The 25,636-nt window shown below is 55.4% G+C and overlaps 9 protein-coding genes across 9 annotated transcripts in view; 3 read left to right on the forward strand and 6 right to left on the reverse strand.

The window, feature by feature from the left end:
* Positions 1-993, reverse strand: part of CHGG_00524 (uncharacterized protein) — a gene marked incomplete at both ends in the record, with an annotated part of 2,826 nt that extends 1,833 nt beyond the window's left edge. Inside the window, 2 exons of the mRNA XM_001219744.1 lie at positions 39-575; positions 640-993. Coding sequence (XP_001219745.1) covers positions 39-575; positions 640-993 — 891 coding nt within the window. The remainder of the gene's footprint in view (positions 1-38; positions 576-639) is intronic.
* Positions 994-2,056: 1,063 nt separating this feature from the next.
* On the reverse strand, positions 2,057-4,690 carry CHGG_00525 (uncharacterized protein; the record flags this gene model as incomplete). The annotated part of the gene is made up of 1 exon (XM_001219745.1): positions 2,057-4,690. The coding sequence occupies one exon, from the start codon at positions 4,688-4,690 to the stop codon at positions 2,057-2,059; it is 2,634 nt and encodes an 877-aa protein (XP_001219746.1).
* Positions 4,691-5,206: 516 nt separating this feature from the next.
* Positions 5,207-6,595, reverse strand: CHGG_00526 (uncharacterized protein; the record flags this gene model as incomplete). The annotated part of the gene is made up of 2 exons (XM_001219746.1): positions 5,207-6,282; positions 6,343-6,595. The coding sequence occupies 2 exons, from the start codon at positions 6,593-6,595 to the stop codon at positions 5,207-5,209; spliced, it is 1,329 nt and encodes a 442-aa protein (XP_001219747.1).
* Positions 6,596-7,646: 1,051 nt separating this feature from the next.
* On the forward strand, positions 7,647-8,159 carry CHGG_00527 (uncharacterized protein; the record flags this gene model as incomplete). Its single annotated transcript, XM_001219747.1, has 3 exons — positions 7,647-7,758; positions 7,817-7,932; positions 7,992-8,159. 3 exons carry the CDS (start codon positions 7,647-7,649, stop codon positions 8,157-8,159), a joined length of 396 nt encoding a protein of 131 aa, XP_001219748.1.
* A 291-nt stretch (positions 8,160-8,450) lies between these two features.
* Positions 8,451-11,355, reverse strand: CHGG_00528 (uncharacterized protein; the record flags this gene model as incomplete). Its single annotated transcript, XM_001219748.1, has 3 exons — positions 8,451-9,401; positions 9,466-10,864; positions 11,018-11,355. 3 exons carry the CDS (start codon positions 11,353-11,355, stop codon positions 8,451-8,453), a joined length of 2,688 nt encoding a protein of 895 aa, XP_001219749.1.
* A 563-nt stretch (positions 11,356-11,918) lies between these two features.
* On the reverse strand, positions 11,919-15,637 carry CHGG_00529 (uncharacterized protein; the record flags this gene model as incomplete). The annotated part of the gene is made up of 4 exons (XM_001219749.1): positions 11,919-13,144; positions 13,203-15,156; positions 15,254-15,422; positions 15,513-15,637. 4 exons carry the CDS (start codon positions 15,635-15,637, stop codon positions 11,919-11,921), a joined length of 3,474 nt encoding a protein of 1,157 aa, XP_001219750.1.
* A 561-nt stretch (positions 15,638-16,198) lies between these two features.
* CHGG_00530 (uncharacterized protein) lies at positions 16,199-16,885 on the forward strand (the record flags this gene model as incomplete). Its single annotated transcript, XM_001219750.1, has 1 exon — positions 16,199-16,885. One exon carries the CDS (start codon positions 16,199-16,201, stop codon positions 16,883-16,885), a length of 687 nt encoding a protein of 228 aa, XP_001219751.1.
* Positions 16,886-17,333: 448 nt separating this feature from the next.
* CHGG_00531 (uncharacterized protein) lies at positions 17,334-18,809 on the reverse strand (the record flags this gene model as incomplete). The annotated part of the gene is made up of 5 exons (XM_001219751.1): positions 17,334-17,425; positions 17,480-17,660; positions 17,719-18,250; positions 18,311-18,468; positions 18,579-18,809. 5 exons carry the CDS (start codon positions 18,807-18,809, stop codon positions 17,334-17,336), a joined length of 1,194 nt encoding a protein of 397 aa, XP_001219752.1.
* Positions 18,810-20,274: 1,465 nt separating this feature from the next.
* On the forward strand, positions 20,275-24,697 carry CHGG_00532 (uncharacterized protein; the record flags this gene model as incomplete). Its single annotated transcript, XM_001219752.1, has 4 exons — positions 20,275-20,448; positions 20,510-20,695; positions 20,752-24,370; positions 24,426-24,697. The coding sequence occupies 4 exons, from the start codon at positions 20,275-20,277 to the stop codon at positions 24,695-24,697; spliced, it is 4,251 nt and encodes a 1,416-aa protein (XP_001219753.1).
* Between the last annotated feature and the right edge of the window lie 939 nt (positions 24,698-25,636).

Below are 25,636 nucleotides of genomic sequence, written 5' to 3' on the forward strand. Positions count from 1 at the left end.
CTTCCCTTCCCTCCCCCCTTCCCCACCCCATCACCAACCCCAAACCTCCCCACAACCAAATCCACCAACCCGCCCTCCCCGCTCCCCACCAAACCCTCAAGCACCTCACGCTCTCCACTGCCCCGGTCCTCCTCGCCGACGCCCATCCCCAGCTCGCCGCACGCGGCGACCTTGATGCCGGCGAACACGGCACACGCCGGGTTGCCATGCAGCAGGACGTTCCAGGTGGAGAGGAAGAGGTCCCAGTAGCGGGCGAGGAGGGCGGTTAATGGTGGGCGGGAAGTGTTGGCGGTGGGTGTGGTGGGGGTTGTGTCGGGGGTGGCGGTGACGGCGTCGGTGGTGTTGGGGGTGGCGGGGGTGGGGTTGAGGAGGGCGGAGAGGGAGGGTCTGTGGTGCAGGAGGAAGAGCGCGTGCGCTCGAAGGAGGTCTTGCAGGAGGAGGGCGGGAGGCTTGACTTCGCGGGAAGAGTACTCGAATTTGGGGGGTGGGGGAGTGCTGGTTTTGGTTCTCTGCGGTGGTGGGGTGGAGGAGGTTATCTTGGTTGGGGGTGACGGAAGGCGGGTGAGGTCGATGGACTGGATCGCTGGTTAGATTATTTGCGGTGTGAGACGAGAAAGATAAAAGGATAGACAAACTCACAGCGAGAATCCACCAGCCTGGTTCTAGCTCATGCAGCACGACGCGGGTGCGCTCGGTGTCGATAGAATCGACAGCTTTACCTCCAGAGAAACTACGGCCAAACTCGACCATGCCCTGAGCGAGGCCTATCTGCCTAAGACGCTCGTTGCGCTCTTCGTTGGAGAGGATATCAGTTGGGCGGCCGTCCTTGGCTGCGCGGTGGCGGCGCCGTTTTGCGCTCGACTGAGTACTAGCCGAGGCATAGTAGACTATCTGGTCCTCGACGGTTTCGTCGGTCGTGCCGAGACTGGGGTTGTAGATGGCCAGGAAGCCGAGCTGGGCGGGAACGATGCCAGCTGCTAGCGGGTTGGCCATCCTTGATATCGACAGTGAGTGACGTTAGCCTTGGGCGATCTCATGGGTTCTTGTTTTTGTCCTCTCCACACTGGGAAGCCGATGTGAATTTCATTGACATTTGTAGGATTTCCCCGTTCGTCGCATCCGGTTTAAGTTATGATGATTGTCTGACCTTGATGAGTGTGCAGGTGAGTGAGTTGCGTTGGATTGCTGGTAGTTATCCAAGCCGGATTGTCGGAGTGACAATCCCCCGCTTTAGGAAATTGTTGGGGATCATCACGTAACAACCTCGGAGCTACCTGATATTCTACACCATATATCGAAGCAACGGTTTTGGTAGTCACCAACTACGAAAACAAATAGGGGTCTATTTCGTATGCCTTCTCTTTCCTTGTTTCTCATCTAAAATAAATGGCAAGGAAGTGGTAAGAGGGAAAGGAACAGCAAAAGCTCACCTGCCAGCCCCCCGAAGGGAGGTGGCCGGCTACGAAACCCCCGTGGGATTTCTCCGGAAAGACCTAGGAGACTTGCTCCCTTGAACTCTTTTTTTCTTAGCACCCCGGGCGCCGCTCAAACCTGCAACCTCTCGGTATTCGGCAGGTGAACAGCTAACCTAGGGCGGAGGACCACCACCGGTGCCAAATAGGCCACCGTGGATTGGTTGGGCCACTTCCCAGGCGGTAGTCCTCGTTGGAAGTCGCCTTCGCTGGCCGGCTATAATAAGGGGGCATCTCCTTCTCTAGTTCGTTCTGTTTCCTAGAGTTATGCTCAAAAGTCATAACGCGGATTACCCGCCTCGCAAAACATCCCATGCGTTTATCGCATGCGCACCCCCTTCGACGAATATGACTTGGCAACCCAGCCCAAAACATACTGTGCGGTTGAATATGCCAGGGAGCAACAGAAAATCGCTCGATTGTTTATGTTGTTGAGATGTGCCCGCCTCATCTAATGGTATCTTGTATTCTATGATCGTACAAATGTCGTACAGGCGCAGTGCTAGGGGTGCACTTGACCCTGCCTGCCTTTCTTTCGCCTTGTGTTCTTCGATAAATCATGTCAAGAACATATGATACATCTATCAGGGCATGTATTTCTTCCCTAATTTAGCTTCATAACCCGCCAGCAGCATGGTATTCCAGTCATCGAGCTCCTCAGGGCGGGCCCCCACTACGTCAATGACGCTTAGCTCTTGCGCTCTCGCACGAGCAGCTTCATCTTCAGTCTTCTTAGTTAGCCATGCCAACATGGCCCTCGCCCCAAGGCCCCTATCTCCCCGCGGGGTAACAGGCAGTTTGACGGGATATAAGTCGGCCGCCACCCGCATGCCAGGGGCCGGCGCAATTCCTTCACGCGACAGCGAGTTCAGCCTCCGGTCGCTGTCGAGCGCGGCTTGTAAAACGCTACCAAGCGGGACCGCCGGCGCGACATTGCGGACGCTTTTGTATACGGCTTTGGAATAGAGGTCATATGCCTCTGCGGCATACAAGGTCGCAGCCTGCTCCTCGGGCCCTTCCTGGGCTCCATCCGCCTCCCCAACGGGAACAACCACAGAGCTGGGTTGCGATTCTTCTGGGGATTTTTCGGGGGATTCCTCGGGTGGCTCCTTGGGTGAAGATTCCAACAGCTCTCCGAGCCCGGCTTCCACATAAACCTTTTTGGAAGCGATAGGTTCGTTGTCTGGGGCAGAAGGGAGGGTAGCCTTGATGAGATCCCGTTTCTTTTTGGGCCGGCCCTTTGCAATTTTTAACCCTGTGGAACGGCTTGTACTGTAGTCGCACAGCAAGAGGCCCTCGATAAACTCTTTCCTGCTGATTGGGCATTTGTGTGGCCCCTCCCAAATTCCGCGTATCAATCTCGTGAGGTGCGAGAGGTTCGGTTTCCCGGCGAGCAACTTGATGCCGTGGTTCCGCATGTTATGGTTCGTCATATCCAGTCTGTGAGCGTAGCGCCAAACGGCGCCAAGTAGCTGCGGTTTTTGTACCCGCCGCGCGATCTCGTAGAGCAGCTGAAACGTGACTTGGTCGGCTACGTTGCAGCGTCGTTCGTCAAACATGCGGACAAAGGCCACGGCCAGGTCAACCTTTCTCTGGTGTTTGCAGTGTGTGAGGACAGTGTTTAACGCAATCGCGTTTGGCTTGCCATGTTTGGTCGTGAACATGTATTCGAGAAGCTGCCTCGATTCGTCGAATTTACTGTACTGCCCAAACACGTCGAGATATCTGCAAGCAGCGCGCTGATGAAGCTGCCACGTATCGCCGTACAAGTCACGGAGTCCAGCGAGGAAGGCGCCGATGTTCTGACCTTCCTGAACCGCGCGATAGGCGTCGTGATCGGCCATGACTCCCGATACCTGGTTCACCGTCAGGGGGTCGGAGAGGAAGCCCTTGATGGCCATGGCTTGTATGATGTACCGCCTGATATCCTCTGCCTCGATCATGCGGAGGAAGAGCAGCCACGTTCGTAGGTTGGGCTTGTGCCCGTGGACAATCATCTGGCTGACTGCAGTTTCGAATGCAAGCAGGTTCTTGCAGTAAACCGCTGTGTCGGCCAGCAGGTTATAAATGGTCGTGTCCATATGCAGGCCCAGTTCCGAGGCTCGTTCGACCAGCTCCCTCACCTCCAGCAGGTAAGTCGCACCAGCAGTGCTGAGGTAGCGGAGCGCTATGATAAGCGCGGGTAGCGAAATAACATGCGAAGCATTTGGGTCATTGAAGGCCCCGAGCAGTTGCTGCACGACCGCCTCTTTGTGTGTCTTCCCCGGAGGGTACAGACGCCGGGCGAGACTCGCGTCTACGTCGCCCATAACCAGGGCCGACACGTACTGTTGGAAGGCCTCGGTCGTCCATTCGGTGGGTCGCGGGATCTGATCTGCCCTGACATCGAGTTTGTAGGGTTGCCATGACACCGTCATTTGATGGGGTTGGATTTTCGTCGCCGTGAATGCCGAATCGCTCGACCCATCCTCGGGTGCCTGGTCCGGCTGGCTGCCATTCTGTTCGATTCCTTGAATCTCTCCGGTGTTGACTACCGTGATACCTTTGGTGACCTTTAGGATATCGTCGACAGCGGTAGATATAGAGGCCAGTTGGCCCTCGAGGGTGACGTAAGGGTCTAGGTTCGCTCCTTCATCGGTTGGCCGATACAGCGTGACGGCACACCCCGTCCTCGACTTTATATTCCACAGATTCTGCCGGTGGTCGGACAAAAGGGACCCAATCGAATGCCTCGGGATAACGACCTTGATATGGCCGTGGGGTTTGGCGTCGGGGATAGTCGACTTCATGAGGTGCTGAAGGATAATGCGCCAGTCGCCGCCTCGCTCTTGCCGTCGCTGTCGCTCGAGCCGAACTTGCTGTGTAAGGGCGCGGTGGTGCTTGTGCAGCGCCTCGCGGGTCTCGCGCCGGTGAGGATACACACCGACGGGTTTGACGACGATCGACCTACTCTCGTTTTGAGGCCTTAGGGGGATGCGACTGAGCCGACTGACCAACGAGGACAGGGCCCTAGCTGCGACATGTTCGGCGGACAGTTCGGGGGATGGGGGCGCAGACTCCGATGGTTCTTCTGCGTTGGTGCTCGTATGTTGGCTGTGGAAGAAAGCGCCATGGCCGGCGGCCTGCAGGTTCTTCAGAGCCGGGAGGCATATTCGAAGTTGGATGCGACCGAGGGGGGACGAGCACGTTCTCCACGGCAGCGCAGAACCGAGAGTCATGTCTGTGATCCGGGCATGTCTATGTTGTCGGTGGGTTCGCTCGACCGACGGCCCGATCCTGGTTTCGGCGAGGTTACTGTACTGCAAAAGATAACTGCAGTGCAGTGTTCGTGGTGTTCATCGAGATTCGCGTGCATGGGACTTCAGGGTTCCCATCTCAGGTACAATAATTTTTTTTGGAGTTCCGCCCCAGACCTTGGACCTAAGGCCCCACCCCACTGCGGTCACAGTCACCCTATACCGATTCGCTCAGGTGGGGAGCCCTTCATCACCAGCATCCCTGTCCCACGAGCCATGTACCACCAGACCGCGTTCGTGCTGACGAGGTTTTGGATTCAACCTATTCAATTCTGATTCTCGCTCGATGAAGGGGTATGGAACACGAAGCAAGGAAAGAGGCATATTTAGCAGCAGTGCAGAAACAGAACATGGGTATCTTTTACATCCCGGACTCCAATACCCCCTAACTATACCAACCCTTCTTTCATAATAGTACTCTCTAGACCATGGTTGCTATCATGCTCCGTTCTCATTTTCGTTGTTTGCAATTCCCTTCTTAGCTTCATGTTTGGGAGCGGGTGGCGCTGATGGGCCAGACTTGTCCACCCCTCGCCATGTGGAATCCCAGCCCTGCTCTTGATCCACGGCACCCTTTGAGCCCCCTTCCTCGGCTATGTCCTTCACGTCGCTCCAGTACTCGAGTCTTTTCACCTCTTCATCTGCGTGCGTGACAGCCGCGGCGAGATTCTTGACCTTCTGATCTAGCTCCAGGCTTGGGTTCGTCTCTTTCTTGTGCTCGGCGACGGTCGCGTCGTAGAGATCGGTTAATTTGCCGAGGAGAACCCGACGCGATGCTTGGAACACAAAGAGGGACATGATGTCGTGCATGATCGATTGCAGGCCTTCAAAACTCTCCTGGGCGTGTTTGAGGTAGTTATCGACGGCTTCGATCTTCTCTCTGTCAATCCGGGACATGCGGAGCACGCGCAATAGCTCGTCGCCGTGTTCGATGACGTGCAGTTCGGCGCCTTCTATGTTGAGTGTGGCCATGCTTGCTCTGCTACCACGGACGCTGGAGGCCTCGCTAGGGCTACCGTCTCCAGATAAGTCGGAAGATGGCCGAATCGTAAAATACTCGGGATTGAGCAGGTGCGGGCCCTGCGGGGAATAACCTGCGTCCTTCTTCACCCGTTTCCTGATCCACGCTCGCCGACGGACGAACGAGTTCCACCACCGCGCCTTATGCCACGTGAACTTCTTGGAAAAGGCAAACGAGTATTCCCAGCCGTCCTCGTCCACGCCCTCGTCGTGGTTGATGCGCCACTCCGGCCACGCCCATTCCCAGCTCGGATCGGGCACTTGCGCCGTGCCTATATCGGTTGGACTGGGCCTGTGGGCGAAGTTGGTCCATGCGGGAGGGTCGAGGTTCCCGAGAGCCATGGAGGAAAAGAGCGGTATCCCGCAGAGGAACCCGCCTCGCTGGTTTTCGTATAGGATGTCGATTGCCGACTCGGGTGTCTTGGGTTTGCCGTGGGGTTTTGTTGATTGTGCCTTTAAAACGGGGTCGCTAGCCTCTACCTGCGGTGTCGGTCCTGATATATACAGGTTAGCGTTGCATCTTGTTATGGTAGCAGTAGAACTTGCGCACTCACCCTCTACTCGGACAGAAGGCTGCCCAGCATCTGCCTGCCGTGTCACCTCCCCGCCGATTTCATCCTCCCCGACGTCGCCTTGGCGATCTGCTGTGGAACCAGCAGCTTCGTCCTGGGTCGAAGGGCCGCCCAGTGAGGACCTAAGGGGGCTTTCCTCCTCATCTCGATCAACTAGGTTTATTTCGTGATCAAAGTCGCTGTCTTTAGGAGGCGGTACGCGGCGCGAAGAACGGTGATGTCTGATCTTGGGCATGGCTTCTCATGCCATCACGAGTCAAGCCGAGTCTCCTATGTAGCGGGGCATTGGCGTAATGAAAATGCGCGCGCCCTATCCTCGAACTTGGCCGGAAGTGATATTGTCGGAAGCGAATGCGTTAGGGATCAGCCGTAGGTGTGCTGTGCGAGAACTGGGCGGAGCACTATTTCAGAGGTTGGTAAGGGTAGCGGGACCGAGACGCGCAATTGCTGACGATTGTGGGGAACCGGGGAGATTTGACGACAGCGGCTCAGCGGTCACTAGGTAGTAAAAGGTGATGGAGGCAGGGAGGGAGTTGGCAGGCTGCTGTCCGCCCACTGAGAAGTCCGGGATCATGATGTAATCGTGGACTTTCCAATTCAACTTCACAGTTCCTGTTCATGGCTACGCGCCAAGCCCAGCGTTCAGGGTCTGGCCCAACACAGCCAGCTGCCGGTGGGTCTGGGGAGAGCCAAGCCGATGGCACCCCTTGGACAAAAAAAAGGCGAACTCCAGGTGCAGATGTCGATCAAACCTGGATAAGAACTGAACGAACACCATCCGGGAGCTCAAAGGAAAAGAGGTTACTTCGTACTCCGTTTGTCTTTTCTCTTATCCGACCCGAGGTTTTTTTTTGTATTTTTATTTGCTTCTTTTCGCCAGCTTTCATCTACTTTTTTCTTTTGATTTCTTGTTCTCCTTTCAAGTTCGGCTTTTTTTGGCTGGAGGATGACACTTGCACAGCATACCGGCGCTGCCGCTGCTCCCTGCCCCGCTTCTACGTCATACCCACTCGATGTTACATGACCCAAAAGGGAGAGCTCCATGGAAATGAAGGCAAAGCAGGTTCGAGGCAGGCAAAGAAGAGACGGAATGCGACGCATTGGAGAGAATTAAAACCGCGCCATTCCTCGGCCGTACGAGAGCAAACCCCTCACCATCCAACCACATCCCATCCCGTCCCCTCAACAACATACATCAACATTCAGGCTACTTCAGGATACCCAAGTACCCAAGGGGCTAGCAACCTTCTCTTTCTTCAATCACAAATCTTCACGCTTAAATCGCAATGTCTCGTTCAAGAGCGCCCCTTGCCATTGGCCTCGCAGCTGCGGGTGGCGTCGGCTACTACCTCTACTCGGCCGGTGGCTCACCGCGCGCAGCCGAGAAGCAATTCGAGAGTGAGCCAACGCAACCATAGTGGCCCTGTCATGCTCGATTGTACTCACAAACCCACAGGTGATGCGCACCACGTCGCAGCGAAGATCAAGGGCGAGGTACCGCATCGCTCCACAAACTTGGAGCAGGAGGGCCGCAAGGCGGGCAAGGAGCTCGGTGCCAAGGTCGACAATGCCGTATGTTTCCTTCCTTTCCCCTTGTGTCTACCTTTAGCTCTAACCATAGGATCAAATAGGTCGAAACCGTGAACCGAGACATTTCCAAGGCTAGGAGCGAGACTGAGGCATACGCAAAGTCTGCCAAGGCCGACACCCTTAAGAAGATCGACGAGTTCGACCGCAAGGTGGAGGACGGCGCTGCCAAGAGCAAGAGCTACGTGTCGTCGTGGTTCGGTAGCAAGTAATGGAAGGGATGATGGCGCGACGACGACGACGGTAACGGTAGCGGGGTTTTTCTTTGTTAGGCGTACTTTGGTACTTCAGTTGAGGGTTCAGCTTTCCAGAGGAGTTTATTGCGTGCTGAGGATGAATTAGCAACCAAGTTGATAATGTACTATCGATATCAAGACTGCTGCATTTTCTAGGATGAAACGGTGTGCAGTTTGGTCTGTGGGGATATCAAAACAACTCAACGAACAAGACAATGCAAAGACAGTCGCGCCATCTTGCATAAGTTACACGCCCTATCCTTCCGTTTAGCTCAACGACGCGGCAACAAGCCTCAAAACCTCCTCGGTCCCCTTGCCCGCGTTCTTGGGATCCTTCGCCACCGCCTGCCAATGCTCGCCGTGGCGCGGGTCGTTCAGCACGCACTTGGCCACCAGGTCGGCCCTCTTCTCGTCGGTCCCGTGCTGCAACAGGAACTTGTAGTACCACGCCCAGGTGTCGCCGATGTGCCGGTCCAGCAGCAGCGCGCGCTCGAACCAGTTTTGCGCCCGATCAAGCTTGCGCTCCGCCCACAGGATGCGCGCCGCCGTCACCTGCAACACCGGGTCGTCCTCGACCTTCTTGATGGCCTCAGTGATGAGCGTCTTGCGCTGCGTCCGCGCTTCGAGGTGCAGGATGCGCTCGGCCCACAGCAACCCGCTCTTGGGCATCTGCTGGAGTGCGCTCGCCATGAGGCTCTTGGCTTGGTTGGCGTTGCCCGCCCGGCGCTCCACCCGGATCAGCTCCGTCCAGAGCTCGGGGGACTTGGGCACCGCTTGCCGCGCGCGATCGAGGACGCTGCGCGCCTTGACCACGTTGCCGGAACGCTCCTCGAGGCGGGAGTAGAGAAGCCACAACGGTACCGAGGACGGCACTGCGCGTACACCAGTGCTGTACGCTTCCCTGGCTTGTGGGAGCTTCTCGAGGTCGTCGTAGATCTGTCCCTTCATCATCCATAATTTCGGTGCGGCGGGGAAGAGTTGGAGGGCATCCTGAACGAGGTCCAGTGCCGCTTCGTTAGCACCCAGTTGCCTCTCGAAGGCCACGCTGCGCATCCAGACCCGGTCGGTAGGGGCGTTTTGTCGAGCCGTCTTGAGGAGATCCCGCGCTTGGTCGATGAAGCCGTTGTCGGCTTCTAGCTTGACCGCGGCGAGCCAAATATCTTCGTTATCCGGGTTTTGCTTGAACGCCCGGGCCAACACCCGCCGCGCCTCGTTAAGCTCACCAGACTTCTCCTTAGCCAGCATGAGCCAGAAGACCTCGACATGGGGGGCAGGCCTCCACGGCCTTTTCGAGAGCCCGCCACAGATCGTCTTTAGTGCCATGGTTCCGCTCGAGTTCCACCGCGGCCAGGTAGAGGCTCCTGCTGTTGGGGAACACTCGCAGCGCGTAGGCATAGATTGCGCGGGCTGTCGCAAATTTGTCTCGGCCGATGCTAGCCTTGGCGTCCTCCATCCAAATCTCCTTGCGGTCGTCATCCTCATCCAAGCCCCATCCCAGTGTTTCCTGGATGATGTTGCTGCATGTAACCACGGCGCCTTCGTCCTCGCACTCCTCGGCCTCGGCAATCCATTCCTCGCGCTTCGGCATGGCGTTTTGTTTGGCGAGGAACTTGACGGCGTTTTTCATCACGGGCCTCCTAGCACCCTCTCCAATCTGCTCTTCTAGGCGCGCGGCAGCTATCCACAACTCGTGCGAACTGGGGAGCTTCTTAACTGCCTTGTTGAGTACCTTCCGGGCATTCTCTGGTGTCTCGAGACGCGCTAGCGCCAGCCATAGGTCGAGTGACTCGGGTATGAGTTCTGTGGCTTTGGCTAGCAACATCCGCGCATCTGCGTGGTCCTCTTCCAGATTGACTGCTTCTTTCCACAGCGCCTCAGACTCCTGGTTGTGATCCAACGCTCGCCGGATGACCTTCTTTCGTGACCTTGGATCGTTCTCGAGTTTCATTGCCTCTACCCACAGCTTCACCGAGTGCGGATTCGCCTGGATTGCTTGCGCAGCGATAACCTTAGCGCTGCGGTTGTCGTTGAGATGTATATTTTCCAGCCAAATATCCTCGCTCTTGGGACAGTGCTGACACCCCTTCGCGATCAGGCCACGAGCGGCGCCAGGTTTCCCGGCCGCGATTTCCAGGCGAGCGGCGGCGATCCAGCTGGCCGCTTGTTTGGGGTTCGAGTCCACGGCTGATTTCAACATCTTCCTAAACTGCTCGATGTCTCCAATGCTTTGCTCAGCCCCTTGGATGTTCGACAAGGAGGTCAGATAGCCTTTCGGATCAATGCTCGTCGCCCCTCCCGCCGTCGCTATCCCGCTGCTCTGTGACTGCTGTTCCAAGCGGGCCCTGAGCACCTTGTCGCGGGCGGCACCGATCTTCGCAAAGTCGGTCACGGTACCATCCTTGTTCCCCTCGGCGGCCGCCCCGCCGTCATCAGCGACAGTGGTCCCAAACTGCCCCTGGTCTCTGGACGCAGCAAGGACGCTGTCGGGTACGGCGTAGAAACGTTGCATCCTCTCTTGCCGGGCTCGTTTAGTACGGCCAGTGAGGTCTTTCGGGTCCGGGAGGCTCGCCCATTCTTCGTCCGTCACCGTCTCTAGCGCCCTCTTAAGTCCGGCAAATTGCTGTTGGATCTTTGGGTTCTGAAGCTCGTATTCTTCGCGTTCGGCGTTCTCTCGTATGTCCCTGTGCGATTATCGGTCGGCACTCTGCTCATCTATGCGCACGATAAACTACATGCTTGACGCTAGGGGTGTTGGGGATATGGGGTGGAGAGGATGAGGCCGCGCGGGACCGGGAGATGAGAAACAGGACAATGATGGAAAGGGGGTTACTAACCGTTGTTTCTGGCGGCGTTTTGCCATCTTATCGTCGACTTCTTTCCAAATCCGATCAGCCTCTTCGTCGTCCTTTTCGTAGATGCCACCGGCGAATAGCCCAACCTCGTTGTCGGGGTCCTGGTACCGCTCATCATCGTCTTTGTCGTCGTCTTTCGCTTCCGTCAGACCCAGCTGAGCGGACCGCTTTGCGACAGCAGCCTTGATTTGATCCTCACTGGGTCCTTCGCGCGCAGGACCTAGATCTGATCGAGTCGTGAACCCCGTAGCACCGCGGCCGAGGCCGGCCACGTAGTTTTCGGGGGCCGGCTGGCTAAGGAAGTCGCGCCTGCTAGCCATGATGGTTTTCGATTCGTGTGTCGAATGATCTTTGTCGAGCGATCTTTCTCAGCGACAGGAACAACTTCAAGGACACGCGCCAAGCAAAGTCCGACTTGGATTATAGAGCGGACCCACCGAGTTCGGCAATTCAGGGTTAGGGTAACGCTCTTTGTTCAGCCGTCTGCGCGGTTAAGAGATGAAGATAAATATCATATCGAAAGAAAGGTGAGACAAAACCCTAGAATTAGCAGCCGGGTTGTGAGTTATATGTATGACCCAGCTCATAATAAGCCAATGCATGAAATCCAACATCCATATGCGCCCCTTTCCTCCTTTTAGATATACCCCTTTACATCATGATCCTACATATAATACAACTTAACCAGTACCTTGCCACCATTCCGGACTCGTATCATCTGCGAAGCGGCCATCCAACCCCTTCTCACCTTTCGGTCATAACGGTTAGAGCTTGTAAAGAGATGAGAAAGCAACGGATGAGTATTATCCGCTAAGCTCAACCCGTCCCAAACCCCCAATCTACCAGATAGACCAAACCCATACTCCCCAGACCAAAGACAGGATCACTGCAGAAGCAGAGTCTCGTCATCCAGAACGCCAAACAAACCCTCGATCTCCTTAGCAACCACCTTCAACTCCTCCGCCACCTGGCCCGTGACCAAAGCATAAGCATAAAGCAGCGCGTAGTCATGTTCTTGCACATTCAAATGTCCCAAACGCCCAAGGCCAACATAGTTCGTCGTAGCGTCATTGTTACTACCGCCCTCGTCGGCATCCTGTTGATGGTCCTTCCGGAACTGAAAGATCTTCCCCAGCAGTCGATCCCGCATCCGCGTCACGCTGGGGATGGCGTCCGTGAGCGGGTACTCGAGCATAAGCGACGAGGCCAGCACCTGGAAGACGTGGCAGATGCGATCGCACAACATGGCCCGCTCGTCGGCCGTATACAGCAGCAGGGCGCGCTCGCCCTCAGTCAAGTTGCCCTTGCGCTGCGTGACGAGTGACATGGCGTAGAAGGCGTCGAGCAGACGTTGGGCGCAGCCCATGAGTAGCCGGCTTTGTTCCGAGGGAAACGGGCCGCGGAGCTCAAACTCGCGGGCGGCGCTGCTACGGAGGCTGTCGAGGCGCGCGGCATACTTTTGGAGGGCCGCCTGCTCACCGGTGCGGAGATAGGAGCGGGTGCAGTCGCTGCGGAGTAGAATGGCAAGCGGCCCACGCTTCCAGATAAGGCCCATCTGGAGGTACAGCATGCTGAGGCCCTCCTTGAATTTCTTGCGTGCGGAGATGGGCCAAATCAGACGGCACACAATCAACCCCCAAATAATCCCAACCGTCACCGCTGTGAATCGATGAAGCAGGATTTCCTTGATAATAGGGTCCACCCCACCTTCGTCGTCATCGTCATCGTCAACCTTTGAGAGAGACTGTAGGCGTACAGCGTCGACACGTTGTAGGCCAGTAGCGTGATTCTCCCCATTAGGGGCGTTCCCTCGCGCGATAATGACATAAAAACTCCAAAATGCCACGAGCGACCCGAGTGGAATGAGGGCGAAGGGACTTTGCTGCGATACCTCCCAGTTCAGACCCGCGGTTGCAATGCCGATGAGGGTCCCCAAGAACCTTGCCCAGCCGGTCGTGTTGGCGGCTCCTACAGTCATGGAACAGACAATCATAAACGAAAGAAGGCCCCATTCGCCTCTCCAGTGCCGGTACGTTTCCCTGGTCTGTGGGATGAATGCGAGCGAGGCCCAAAGGGCCGCTCCGACGCCGACTTTCAAGCCAAACCGAACTACTCTCAAGTTAGCGTTTAATTAAAAGCAAAGAATGAATGCCGGGTGGTATCTCACGGTCATCTCTGGCCAACCTCCTTGCCGCCTTAAGAACCCTTTGAGATAATGTTGCGACGACTTTACTTTTCTTGGTCTCCGGGGCAGCTTCCCAGCTGAACGTGTCTCTCCGCCTGAGCAACGGCTCTACGCCTCGGGGCATCGCGGTCTTCTTGATCGGTTTGATCAAGGGCTCTTGCTCTTCGTTGTCGTACGGCAGGGCTAAGGCTTTCTGGCCGGGTTGGCGGCCGTTCCTCCACCACTTGAGCCAATGCCAACTACGTTTGTTGTGCTCATCGGCAAGCTTTAGGTCATCCAATACATCCAAGTACTTCTGCATCTCCTCGCCAAACGTTTGTAGGCTGAAACTAAAATGACCGCAAGCGGCCGCAACCTCTTCAAAGTCGGCCTGGATCGCCTCGGACCGAGTACGGTCTAGTTCAAGGGTCTTGTACAGTTCTTGAAGGGCATGCGCCCTGGCTTCGTTGAACAGGGACAAAGCATCGGCAAGGCTGTTACGAAAATGGTCGTTGATGGTGATTTTATAGTCGGGGGCTGCTCCGAACGGAGGATCTTGGAGAACCTCGGACAAGGTATAGGCCAATGACTTCATCGAAGGCCCGAGCAACTCAATAAAAAGTGCAAAGATCTCTGACGCGTGTCTGAAGGGAGGCAGGCTTGCAGCGGTGGCATCGGACTGGCGTCTCGGGGCAAAATAACCACCCTCCTCCTCACGGCTCTCATCAGATGCCTCGTCGATGGCGGATAGCAAGGGCAACCCTTCCCTCCCGTTTCTCATAGTGCTAACTATCGTCCGATGGAGGTTCGGCGAGAAAAGGGGAGAGGTAACGCGACCGACCGGAGACCCGACACGCGATAATGGAGCCATAGGCTCCTTGAGGAGAGCAAATTGAGAGTTCGCGGCGCTGCGCAACCCGCCAATGGACTGGGCCAGGGTCTCCATCGACCTCACCACCGCCCTATCGAGTTGGTAGACCCTCTCACGTCCCAGAAAGTAACGCTCAAACTTGGCCTCGCGGAGATTCTTGGTCATTTGTGGATAGACAGACGAGTACGCAGAGGAGGCGGCGGCAAATTCAGGTGAGAGCACGTCGTCTTCGGACCCACTGAGAAAACCACGGGTGATCAGCGACAGCATGCCGCCGAGCGAGATTGATCCCTTGGTCATTGACTGACGTAGAGCGGATACGGCGGATGCTCTCCACACCGTAACGTTGACAATCGTGGTGATCGTGATGCCCATCAGAAGCATTTTGAGAATTTGGACAATCTTTTGGTTCGAGAAGACGCTCGTGAGGACAGCTGTCTCTTTGGTAACAACGCCGATGATAGCGAGCGAAGCAAGGGTGCTGCCGACATTGACGAGCGGGTTGTTCATCCTCTGCTTGACCCATCCGATGAAGCCAAAGCCGCCCCCTATGAAGACGGCTAAAACCAGGCCATGGGCAAGGGTGACCATTCCCAAAACGCTACCAAAAAGTATCGATGTGCACATGGATAGAATGGAGACTAATTCGGCGTATGCGACGGCCACAATCGCGATCAGGACCGCCTCGATCATGGATCCCATAGACCTCGCAGGATGGAAGTAGACGGTCAAGGTAGCCACGACGTGTTTCCCGTCTGGTCTGCCTAAGAAGTTGGAGAGGGGCGGCCAGAAAGTTGCTAAGCTGCCCAACGTGTATGCGAGCGTGCACTTTATTATCCCATGACCGACAGGAGAGTTCAACCAGCGGAGGAACGGGGCGCCTCCTTCGCGGACGCTATGTGCCGTCGCATGTGCTCGGTTCGAGATAGACTGCCGTGAAAAGCCAGGCTCGGTCTCGGGAGACTCGGAAGCATCGGCTTGCCTTGATGAGAACAAGCTAGAAGGCCGGAGGGTAAAACTGCGGTGTGACCGTTCGCCAGTGGAGGGGATAATGACAGAGCCATTGCGCAGTTTCTGTGGGATTTCCTGTCAGTCTTGCGGCCATTGAGGGCAGCTTCAAGCACTCAGCGTGAAGGCATGTAAAGGTGCGGGCGCGTTGCGAGTTCAGCGAGGCTTAACTCACGCTTCTTTTGGAAGGCCGTTGCGGCGGCGATTGGCCGGGCGTTGGAGAGGAAGAGCTCATCTCCGCGAAGATGTCGATCTCATCTTCCGTGGCGCATGAGAGTTCGAAATTCGAGGCTTTGTTGTTCAATGATCCACGGCGGATGCGGAGAAGCTGAGGACTCGGCGACCTGGAGGGTTGCTCAAAGAGTCAAGTCAGGGCTTCGTTCTTTGTTGGTTGGTTCAGTCACTTCGCCCAAAACAACCTCTAAAAATGGTACCTAACAGCACCGCTCCCTTCCAAGGTTGCGACGGGAGCTTGTTGCCAGGATCCACCGAACGTGATCCCTGGGGGACGCCCCTGCACAAACAGCGGCAAGGTGCCGGGACCCGCCGCCCAGGACATCGCCCCAGCGGGAGAGCGCGGCAGCCAAGCAGAGAACCGAGATCGCGGGGCTTGAGATGGCAATGGAAAGGCGGGGCTGCTTCGAGAGAGTTTCCAGAAGTTGATCGGGAGCGGAAAGGTGGACCTACAGGTAGATGCTGTGAATTCGAATACCCGGTATTGGAAGCGCAATATATTGACATTCCTTTTACGATCCTGATATATTTATTTATCTTACAAATTATCCACGATTCGCCCATGCGCAGGTTCTGGTCCATGATGCAGTCTGCTTCAACAACTTCGCGGTTTGCTCCCCTTAAACAGCCTTTCACTGCAGGCCCATCCCGAGTCCGAAAACTGGAGGGCATCGTCTTTGATGTTGACGGTACATTATGGTGAGTTTTATTGGCGTTCACTGGTGCAGTCCCAGGCTGGAATAGTTAGAGATGGTATTGAGTTTGGGCGAGGCGTGAGACATAAGGGGCGACTATAACCCTAAATGGGAGTCGTCTATTTCAACTTGAACACCGATACCATTCCTCAAGCCCTCGTGCTAACCCAGCTAGCGAGCCCCAAACCTACATGTTCGCCGAGATGCGCAACGCCCTCGGCATCAACAAATCCCAAGACATTCTCGAGCATGTCTACAACCTCCCCTCGCCGGAACAACAACACCACGCAATGGAGCTCATCCGCGACATCGAGCGCCGCGCCATGCTGCAGCAAGTCGCCCAGCCGGGACTGACCGAGCTTATGGCGTATCTCGACGCGAAGGGCGTGCGCAAGGGGATCTGCACGCGCAACTTCGATACGCCCGTTAACAACCTGCTGAACAAGTTCCTCGCCGGCAGCGTGTTCGCGCCCATCGTGACGCGGGACTTCCGGCCGCCCAAGCCCGACCCGGCGGGGATCCTTCACATCGCGCGGAGTTGGGGTCTGTTGCGCAGCAGCACGGGCGAGACCGGGGTGCCAGCCAATGCCGAGGAGGAGGAGCAGCGCCGGTCGGCGGAGGAGAGCAGTCACAAGGGGGGAGAGAGCGACGGCGTGGACCTGTTGCAGACCCAGATAGGGGAGGCGGTTGCCGATGCGAGCGGGCTGATCATGGTAGGCGACAGCATTGACGACATGACGGCGGGCCGCAGGGCAGGAGCCACGACCGTTTTACTAGTGAACGACGTCAACCGTCACCTGGCTGACCACGAGCACACGGATCTGGTGATCTCGCGGTTAGACGAGCTGATTGATGTTCTTGAAAATGGATCGCTTTGACGATGGGGGAGCGAGCCGCAAGCAACGCACATGTGTGTACCATAACCAGAACGTGATCCGGGTGCGTCAAGCGTAACTAGAATATATACCCGCAAGATGGGTACAAATGCCTTGGCCTGACTAGCTAGAACAAGGGAAACCAACGCAAAGGCTTGCATAACGCTCGCTGACCTGCAGCCTCGCTCGCTTGATTGTCACGCCATGCCGGTGGCTTCACCCCTTCTCGGACGGAAACGTAACCAATATTCCTTGGCCAGAAAGACCACATCGAGAGAGATGAGAAAAAAGAAGAAGAAAAACGGGCAAGATGACGCCGGTATATGCTGGAATATTGAACATGAGGTGATCCCTTAAATGGAGAGGGCAGCAGGGAACCGCAAGGCCAGCGCCGAGGAACCAACGCCGGGTGTCTCCTCACAACCCGTTTCAAGATACACCCCCGGCGTACTTATTCCTGATCCCATTCCCGAATATACAGACGATCGACTTGGGCGGCCAAATTGGTGTGGTCGGCCGCTTGACGCGGGTCGTTTCGGTACGCTACAAGTTCAGTTAGGCTATGTGCAGCACTAACCCCTGAATTGAGAAACTTACATGAAGTCGGTGTCTGCTGTGCAAATGTTGGCGAGTCACTCGCACGCAGAAGATCTTGAGTCGCCGGTGAAAGCTGGGGCGCTAGGTGAGATTTGCGGTTGTCTCGGTCCATTAAGCCGCAGGCCCATTCTCTCAGGTCAACGGGGGTCCTCTTGGCAGCCTGTACGAACAGGTCTCGGTCCTGAGATCAAATGGTTAGTAACTCTTGTATCGACGGGTAAGCAAGGCTGATAACATACAAAAAGATCTTGTGGTGTTGGCCGCCGCTCGGGTTCCTTGTAAAGACACCTCTGGATCATGTCCTCAAGAATCTGAGGGAAAGCATCACTCTTGGGAAGTTGAGGCGCCGGCTCATGAACGATTTGCTGGAGCAAATCGAGAATACCGGCGGGTGCACTTTCTGCATCCGATAATTGCTCGCTCGCTGCGAACGGGAATTTGCCGATTGCCAGCTCCATGATGCTTAGACCGAAGCTCCACACGTCCGACTTCACTGTGTATCTCTCGCCCTGAATTCTTTCAGGGGCCATGTACGTGGATGTGCCCACGAACGTGTCGGCAACAGAGTTGATAAGCTCCCCCGACACTCCAAAGTCGCAGAGTTTGATAGAACCCCGAGAGTTGACGAGAATATTAGACGGCTTGATGTCACGGTGCATGATGTGGTGTTTTGAGTAGAGGTAGGTGAGACCACCCAGCGTTGCCTCAGCGATTTTGCCCAGAACATCCACCCGAACCGGCCCAAAGACTCTTGAGATACGATCGAGTGATCTGTTTCAGACTGTTTAGTGTTGTGCCAAGCAACCTTATGTACGGGGAGATGCGACTCACCCAACATCCATATACTCCATGCACATAATCACATCATTGTTCTCGTTGAGAAAGGCGCCGTAGAAGGTGACGATGTAGTCGGAATGGCAGCCGTGCATGATTTGCAACTCTCGAACGATGCGTTTGCGCATTTCCTTTTTTGCCTCGACGTGGATAATCTAGCTTCTCGTTAGACAAGTCGGCGACATATCCAACTGGGCAGGGGCCCGTCAAGTCCAACCTTTCTCGCCATAACTGTGTTTGTGGGAATATGCTTGACTTTGCTGACCGTCCCGCCATTACCAGCGCCGAGGTCCTTAATGATTTCGAGGTCGTCGGGCTTCAGATCCAAGTTGAACTCGATCCCGATTTCCAGCTGCGCGGCGTTATCATCGCCCTTGCCATTCGCGGGGCGCGAGGCATTCTCGGCTGTCGGGGGGGGTTTCGGGGCGGGCGCTTTGAGAGCGAGACCCTTGACGTTCTTGCGCTTCATGGAGCGCGGTGCGAAGGCGTCAGCCATGGTGGGCGGTTGTGCAGTGCCGGATCCGCAGTCGGAGGGGTTAGGCCGTCGGGGTGGGTGTCGAGGAGATGGAGGTCCTGCTTGCTACCTATGCCTCTTCTGCGAAGCTGTTTAATAGGCTTGTACTGGTCGCATCCCCCGAAAGATGATGGTTCGGCGAGGGCGGTAGCGCGGGGGGTTTGGGCTCTTGGGCGGGCGACTTTGAGCGGGTTGAGAAAAAGCCGCTAGGGGGCGGGGAGTGTTTGAAGGGACAACGCCAAGAAGAGAGCCCCTTTTGGTATATACCCTTAGTGAAGTTCGTTGATATCCCACCGGGCTAGTTGGAGTTTACAGGCAGTCGTAGGTATTGTACGGGCGTAAAAAGTGGTGGTTTCTGTTTGCTCTTCTTTCTCTGTTATACGTAGCTCGGGCGTGTAGGGCGGCGGTCGATCTCGGCAGCAGCGACTCAAGGGTTTTCCAAGATCGGACGATGGAGTATTGTGGCCACGAGACACAAAACCTACGCTCACGGAATTCCAAAAGAAAAAACAAAAGTTTAAAAATTTCCACAAAGGGTTGCAGAGTGCTCGATAACATAAGGGGGTTGCAGAAAAGCAGCGCTCTGGACTTTTAGGGGGGGACGGGTGGGAAGGGTCCTGGGTGGGCTGCCCCCGATGGTCAGTCAATGTGGGGTCAACGAGCGATGGGGTTGTCGATGGTGGCGGCTGGATGATCCCGCCTGTTGGTCCATGCTTTTCAGGGCGGCCAACGCTACCCCTCGCGGTGATGGACCAGGCACCGTGATAACCAACCAAAGTACCTATGGATTCCTTCTTGACAGATTCCCAATTTCCCAGACACATTCAACGCGGGTCTACATGTAACTGTATGATATGAAGAGACCATTGAGATAGGTATATTGAGGGGTTGGAATTGGAACCATGCCCATCAAACATAAAATGCAAGGGCAAGAGCCCGTTCTACCTTCCCTCACTTGGGTAAAATATCTATACTTCTGCACGATACAAGTATGTACTGTGAATTCCATCCTGACCTATCGAGACAAAGCGGTTTGATACAAATATGTGGTCACATGGTCAGTTCTTTTCGTGCCATCACCGAGTACGCTGGGAGAAACCGGAGCGTGAACTCCATTCATCCATTCATCAGGTCTGGTAGAGTGGGTTGACGCACGGATCACCGAGTGAGCGTTGCCGCCTTCAAGGGGGCGAGGCTGAACGCGACTTGCTCTCGCAGCTGGTCGCTCGGCGCCCCAAAATTTCCAACCTTGAACCATTCAGCCTTCCGCTCTTTTCTTTGATTCTTTAAATTCATCGGTTCTTTGATCAAATTCCTCCATTCCGCGCCCGACTTAGTTTCTTTTTCATTAAAAATCAGCAAGCATCTCGAAAATCGATTGATATCCCCGAGGGTTAATCCCGGCAAACGAACCAGATCCGAGCGCGACTCGACTCAAGTCGACACAATGAGTACCTCGATGCGCGACTTGATTGATGGGGAGGCGGAGCTCAATGATGAAGAGGATGATGAGTCATTTGATGAGGAGGGCGGCGAGTCCCGAACGAGAGCCCGGGATAATATGCTAGATGATTCGAGCGAGGAAGACGAAGATGACGAAGACGAGGAGGAAGCTAGAAGGGTACGGTCCTTTGCTCGTGCTTTTTTGTTGACTAAGTCCTTCTAATCGCATTCGTTTACAGATTCGAGAAGGTTTTATCGTCGACGAAGATGAGGAAGAGGAGGCCGACAACTCAGAAGAGCGCGAGCGCCGAAAGAAGAAGAAGCGCCGCCGCGTTGAGCGTGAGGAAGAGGAGCAACTCGACGAGGAAGATCTTGACCTCATCGGTGAAGCTAATCCAGAGTGGGAACGGAAAACCCAGGCTCAGGTACGTCAAGACTGACGCACGCTTGCGGACTAATTCGTGGACTCACTATCGCGTAGACCAAGTTCAAGCGTCTCAAACGGGGGCACCGCGACGAGGAACGTGGCAACGAGCGCCCAGACCTCGCAGGGATATTTTCGGACGATGACGAGGAGGTGGCCGACGAGCGAGCCTACGGTCGCCCTAGCCACCGCGCGCACGTCGACGAGTTCGATGATTTTATCGAAGACGATTACCCAGAAGACGACGAGGAACGAATTCAGCGCCAGGAGGACATGGAAGTTGCTCGTCCTAGAGAAAAGGGTCTTGCAGTTGACGCAACTGGCCTTGACAAGGACGCCCTTGACGACATGGAGGCCATTTTCGGCAATGGTGACGATTACGCCTGGGCTTTGGATCTGGAAGAAGACGAGGATGATCGGGAGCGCGAGGAACAGACAATTGAGTTGAAAGACGTTTTTGAACCCTCGCAGCTCAAGGAGAAGCTTCTTACCGACGAGGACAACCAAATCCGCGTCGTGGACGAGCCTGAGCGGTTCCAGCTTGATCGCAAACCCTTCAAGGAGCAACAAACATCAGCCGAATACTTCAAAGAGGAGGCACGTTGGATTACGAATCTGATGTGGCCCAAGAAGCAACTTCCTGGGGACCTTCATGGGCCCTTCAACAAGGCTATTGGCAAAGTCCTTGAGTTCTTTATTATCGACGGCGTCGAGGTTCCCTACGTCTTCCAACACCGCAGAGATTACCTCATTCATGCCAAGAAGGTTAGGAACCAAGACAACCGCGATCATCCCGATGCCCCCGAGTATACCGTCGATGCCGAGAAGCTACTGACCCAGGACGACCTGTGGCGCATTTTGGAACTCGATATCAAATTCCGGTCGCTGGTTGAGAAGAGGAACGCTCTCGAGCGGTCTGTTGACAACCTGAAGGAAGCAAATATCCGGGACGATGTGCTCGAGGAGATGATCCACCAGGCTGCGACGCTGGAAGAGCTACAAGACCTGCAGGATTATCTCAATTTTCAGTATTCAGCCCAGCTGAAAGACATTGCTGCCATGGGTAATGGTGCATCGAAAGAGATGAAGCGACCAGGCGCAAAGACAGCTTTGTTCGAGCGTATCCGGCGATCACAGGCCTACAATTTCGTCCGAGCGCTCGGAATATCGCCCGATAGCTTGGCGCAGAACGCTCTCCGTGAAGGTAAAAAGGTGTCATCAGACGACGACGCTAGGCTGCCCGTCGACCTTGCCGATCAGTTGGCGGACGACGACTTCCCAACTGGCGAGCAAGTAATCAATGCTGCCCGCCAGATGTACGCCGAGGAACTCTTTGTTAGTCCTCGGATGCGCAAGCATTTCCGGATCCAATACTACCTCATGGGTTCCGTCAGCTGTCATCGGACGGAGAAGGGTCTTCGGAAGATCGACGAGGCGCACCCCTATTACGAAATCAAGTACCTTGTGGGCCACACCATCAGGGACTTGGCTGTCCGGCCCGAGATCTTCCTCAAGATGATGAAAGCAGAGGACGATGGACTCGTTGAGGTCAACCTCACCCTGGAGAATGACCGCGAATTCCGGCGACAGCTCTACAATGAATTCGCGTCGGACAACTTCAGTGACCTGGCCGATGCGTGGAATTCGGAGCGACAAAAGGTGCTGGATATCGCTTTTCTGAAACTCGAGAAAGTGATCGCAAAGGGGGTGAAGGATTCACTTCGGACGGCTTGCCAAGAAGAGCTTCTCAAGACATGTCGCGAAGAGTACTTCAAACGGCTCGACCAGGCACCTCTTAAACCGAAGGGGATGGTCCTAGGTACCACCCCGCGTGTGCTTACCTTGTCGAACGGCATGGGCGACCCCAACCGCGACCCTATCTCGTGGACATGGGTTGAAGAAGACGGCAGAGTTCTTGAGCATGGCAAATTTGTCAATCTGGCGAGGGATGAAGCCCAGAGAGACCTTTTCGCCGAGTTGATTCGGCGAAGAAATCCCGATGTCGTGGGGGTGTCCGGCTTTTCGGCAGACACCAACCGACTGATAAAGGACGTCGAGGGGATTATCAGCGAGAAGGGGCTGATGGGCCCCGAGTATGATGATCCGGACACCAATGAGTACCGCAGCGACTTGCTTGAGGTGGTCATCGTCAACGACGAGGTGGCGCGGCTGTACAAGGACAGCCCCCGTGCCGTTGCCGAACACCCCACCTTAAACCCCCTCACACGATATTGCATTGCGCTGGCTCGATACATGCAGAACCCTATGAAGGAATATGCAGCGCTGGGCAAGGACGTCTCATCGCTGCTGATCCACCCATACCAACAATATCTCCCACAAGAGAAGCTGTACAAGCACCTTGAGACAGCCATGGTGGATATTGTCAACCTTTGCGGCGTGGATATCAACGAGGCCATGGGAGATCCCTACACAGCCAATCTTTTGCCTTACGTTGCCGGTCTTGGGCCACGCAAGGCACAGCTGCTAATAAAGGGGATCAACGCGAACGGCGGTGTGGTTGCCTCCCGCGATGAGCTGGTCGGTGACCCGGAGCGGCACAAAATCCCGGTTCTCGGCCCTCGAGTGTGGAATAACTGTGCCAGTTTTCTGTACATCGAGCATGACAGCACCAATCCCGACTCGGACCCCCTTGACAACACGCGCATCCACCCCGAAGATTACGATCTAGCCCGCAAGGTCGCTGCGGATGCGTTGGGGCTGGACGAAGAGGACGTCAAGGCCGAGACGGACGAGAATGGGCCTGGGGCCATCGTTCGCAAGCTGTTCAAGGACGACGAGCAGGAGAAGGTCAATGAACTCATTCTTGAGGAGTACGCGGTGCAACTGGAACGCGAATATCAGCAGCGCAAGCGGGCGACGCTGGAAGCGATCCGAGCCGAGCTGATGGGTCCTTTCGAAGAACTCCGAAAGAACTTCACCGTGCCAGGCGTGGACCAGATCTTCACCATGTTCACAGGTGAGACGAGAGACTCGCTTTGCGACCAGATGATCGTTCCAGTGAATGTACGGATCGTCAAGGATGACTTTGCCATCGTCAAATTGGACTGCGGAATCGAAGGGAGGGTCGAATCCCACGAGGTGTCATACCGCCATTCAATCAAGGACATGTTGCAAGTCGGCCAAACTGCCCAAGCTAAGCTGATCGAAGTCAACCGGAAAGACTTTGTCTGCAAGCTTTCTATGAGGGAAGAGGAGCTACGGCGGCCATACCGGAGGCATTACGATTACGGTCGTGGGCAGTGGGACTTCAAACAGGAAGATGAGGACAGGGAAGAGCTGCGGGAGAAAGACAAGGCCACGGGCCGCACCCAAAGAGTCATTAAGCACCCCCTATTCAGGCCGTTCAACAGCACACAGGCTGAAGAGTACCTGGGCGGCATGCCGGCCGGGGAGGTGGTCATCCGGCCGTCTTCCAAGGGGAACGACCATCTCGCGATTACGTGGAAGGTCGCCGATGGTGTCTATCAGCATATCGACGTGCTGGAGCTGCAGAAGGATAATGAGTTCTCTGTGGGCAAGGTCCTCCGGGTTGGAAGCAAGTACACGTACACCGACCTGGACGAGTTGATTGTGGACCACGTCAAGGCGATGGCGAGGAAGGTGGAGGAGCTCATGCAGCACGAAAAGTTCCAAAAGGGATCTCGTGCTGATCTCGGTAAGTTCTGCCCCATCATCACTGGGCTTGCTGCATGGTCTAACCGTGTTTACAGAGAAATGGTTGACCACCTACATCGATGCGAACCCGAACCGGTCTACCTACGCGTTCTGCTTGGATACGAAGCACCCGGGGTATTTCTTCCTTTGCTTCAAGGCATCTCGCAACTCCAAAGTCATTGGATGGATGATCCGAGTCATCCCGCATGCGTACGAGTTGATGAAGAGCCAGTACCCGGACATGCGGGCGCTCTGCAACGGCTTCAAGCTGCGGTACCAGAGCGAGATGCTGAAGATGCAGGCCGGCGGCGGGCCAAGGGGTCATTAATTGCGGCCGTAGAACATGATTTCTTGCAGCACTACTGCTGGACGGGAGAGCGGGTCAGCCTCGGGTTAACTAGCGGGTAATGAGGGATCGGGCATAAAGCTGCAGGATGAAGGAGAGCGACAATGGGATGATATGGGGGCGATAAAATTCATGTACTGATACAATCAATCAGCGGACTAACGCCTGGAACCGCGTGACCAAACCGTCCTCGGAGCTGCAGTGTTCTTTGATGACCCCATCTTTTGCGTGCCCAGGCAGGGCTTTTCAGAAGGCTGACGTACAGGATTCGTACCATTTACTCGGATTGCACTGCTGCCTGGTTTTATGGCATTGCGAGAAATACGCCTCGTCAGCTTGAGGGAATAATACCCCAATAATCAGCGTTTCTGCCTTGTGTGCTTTTAGCGATCAAACCACTCGTTTACGATCCGAAGGATACAAGCCTCGAGTTCGGCATTTCTTTTCGATATTGTAATCTGGGACGCTCTGGTAGGGCTGACAATGACAAAGTTGACCCCCTGTCCGGCCAGCACTCTGTGGCCAGAAAAACCCGAACCCGAAAAATAATCAAGAAGTAAAAAAAAGAGAAAGAAGAGACTGAAAGACAAAGAGGAAAACAAATTGAGAAAAGGAGATTAGAGCAAATACACCGAGGAAAATAAAACGTAGACTTTGGGCTTTTGAATGGCTTTCTTTACGAAGAGCTTGTCGGCAGCGACACTTAGAGTTCACTTTCTTTTGTCCCTGGGATGACCTGCTAACCCCCTCGCAAGCCCCTTACCAAGTGAGGCATAGTCGGAGACGGGTCTTAAAAAAAGAATTAGGATTGCCAGCGGCAAGAGGTTGGGAAGAGCCCCCACTGGCGGTCGTCATCCCTGACTGGCCCGCATCCCGGGTTTGCCGTTGAACCCGATCTGAACACCATTTGAACAGCCACGC

This window comes from Chaetomium globosum, genomic scaffold (assembly GCF_000143365.1).
Source record: "Chaetomium globosum CBS 148.51 scaffold_1 genomic scaffold, whole genome shotgun sequence".
NCBI lineage: Eukaryota > Fungi > Ascomycota > Sordariomycetes > Sordariales > Chaetomiaceae > Chaetomium > Chaetomium globosum.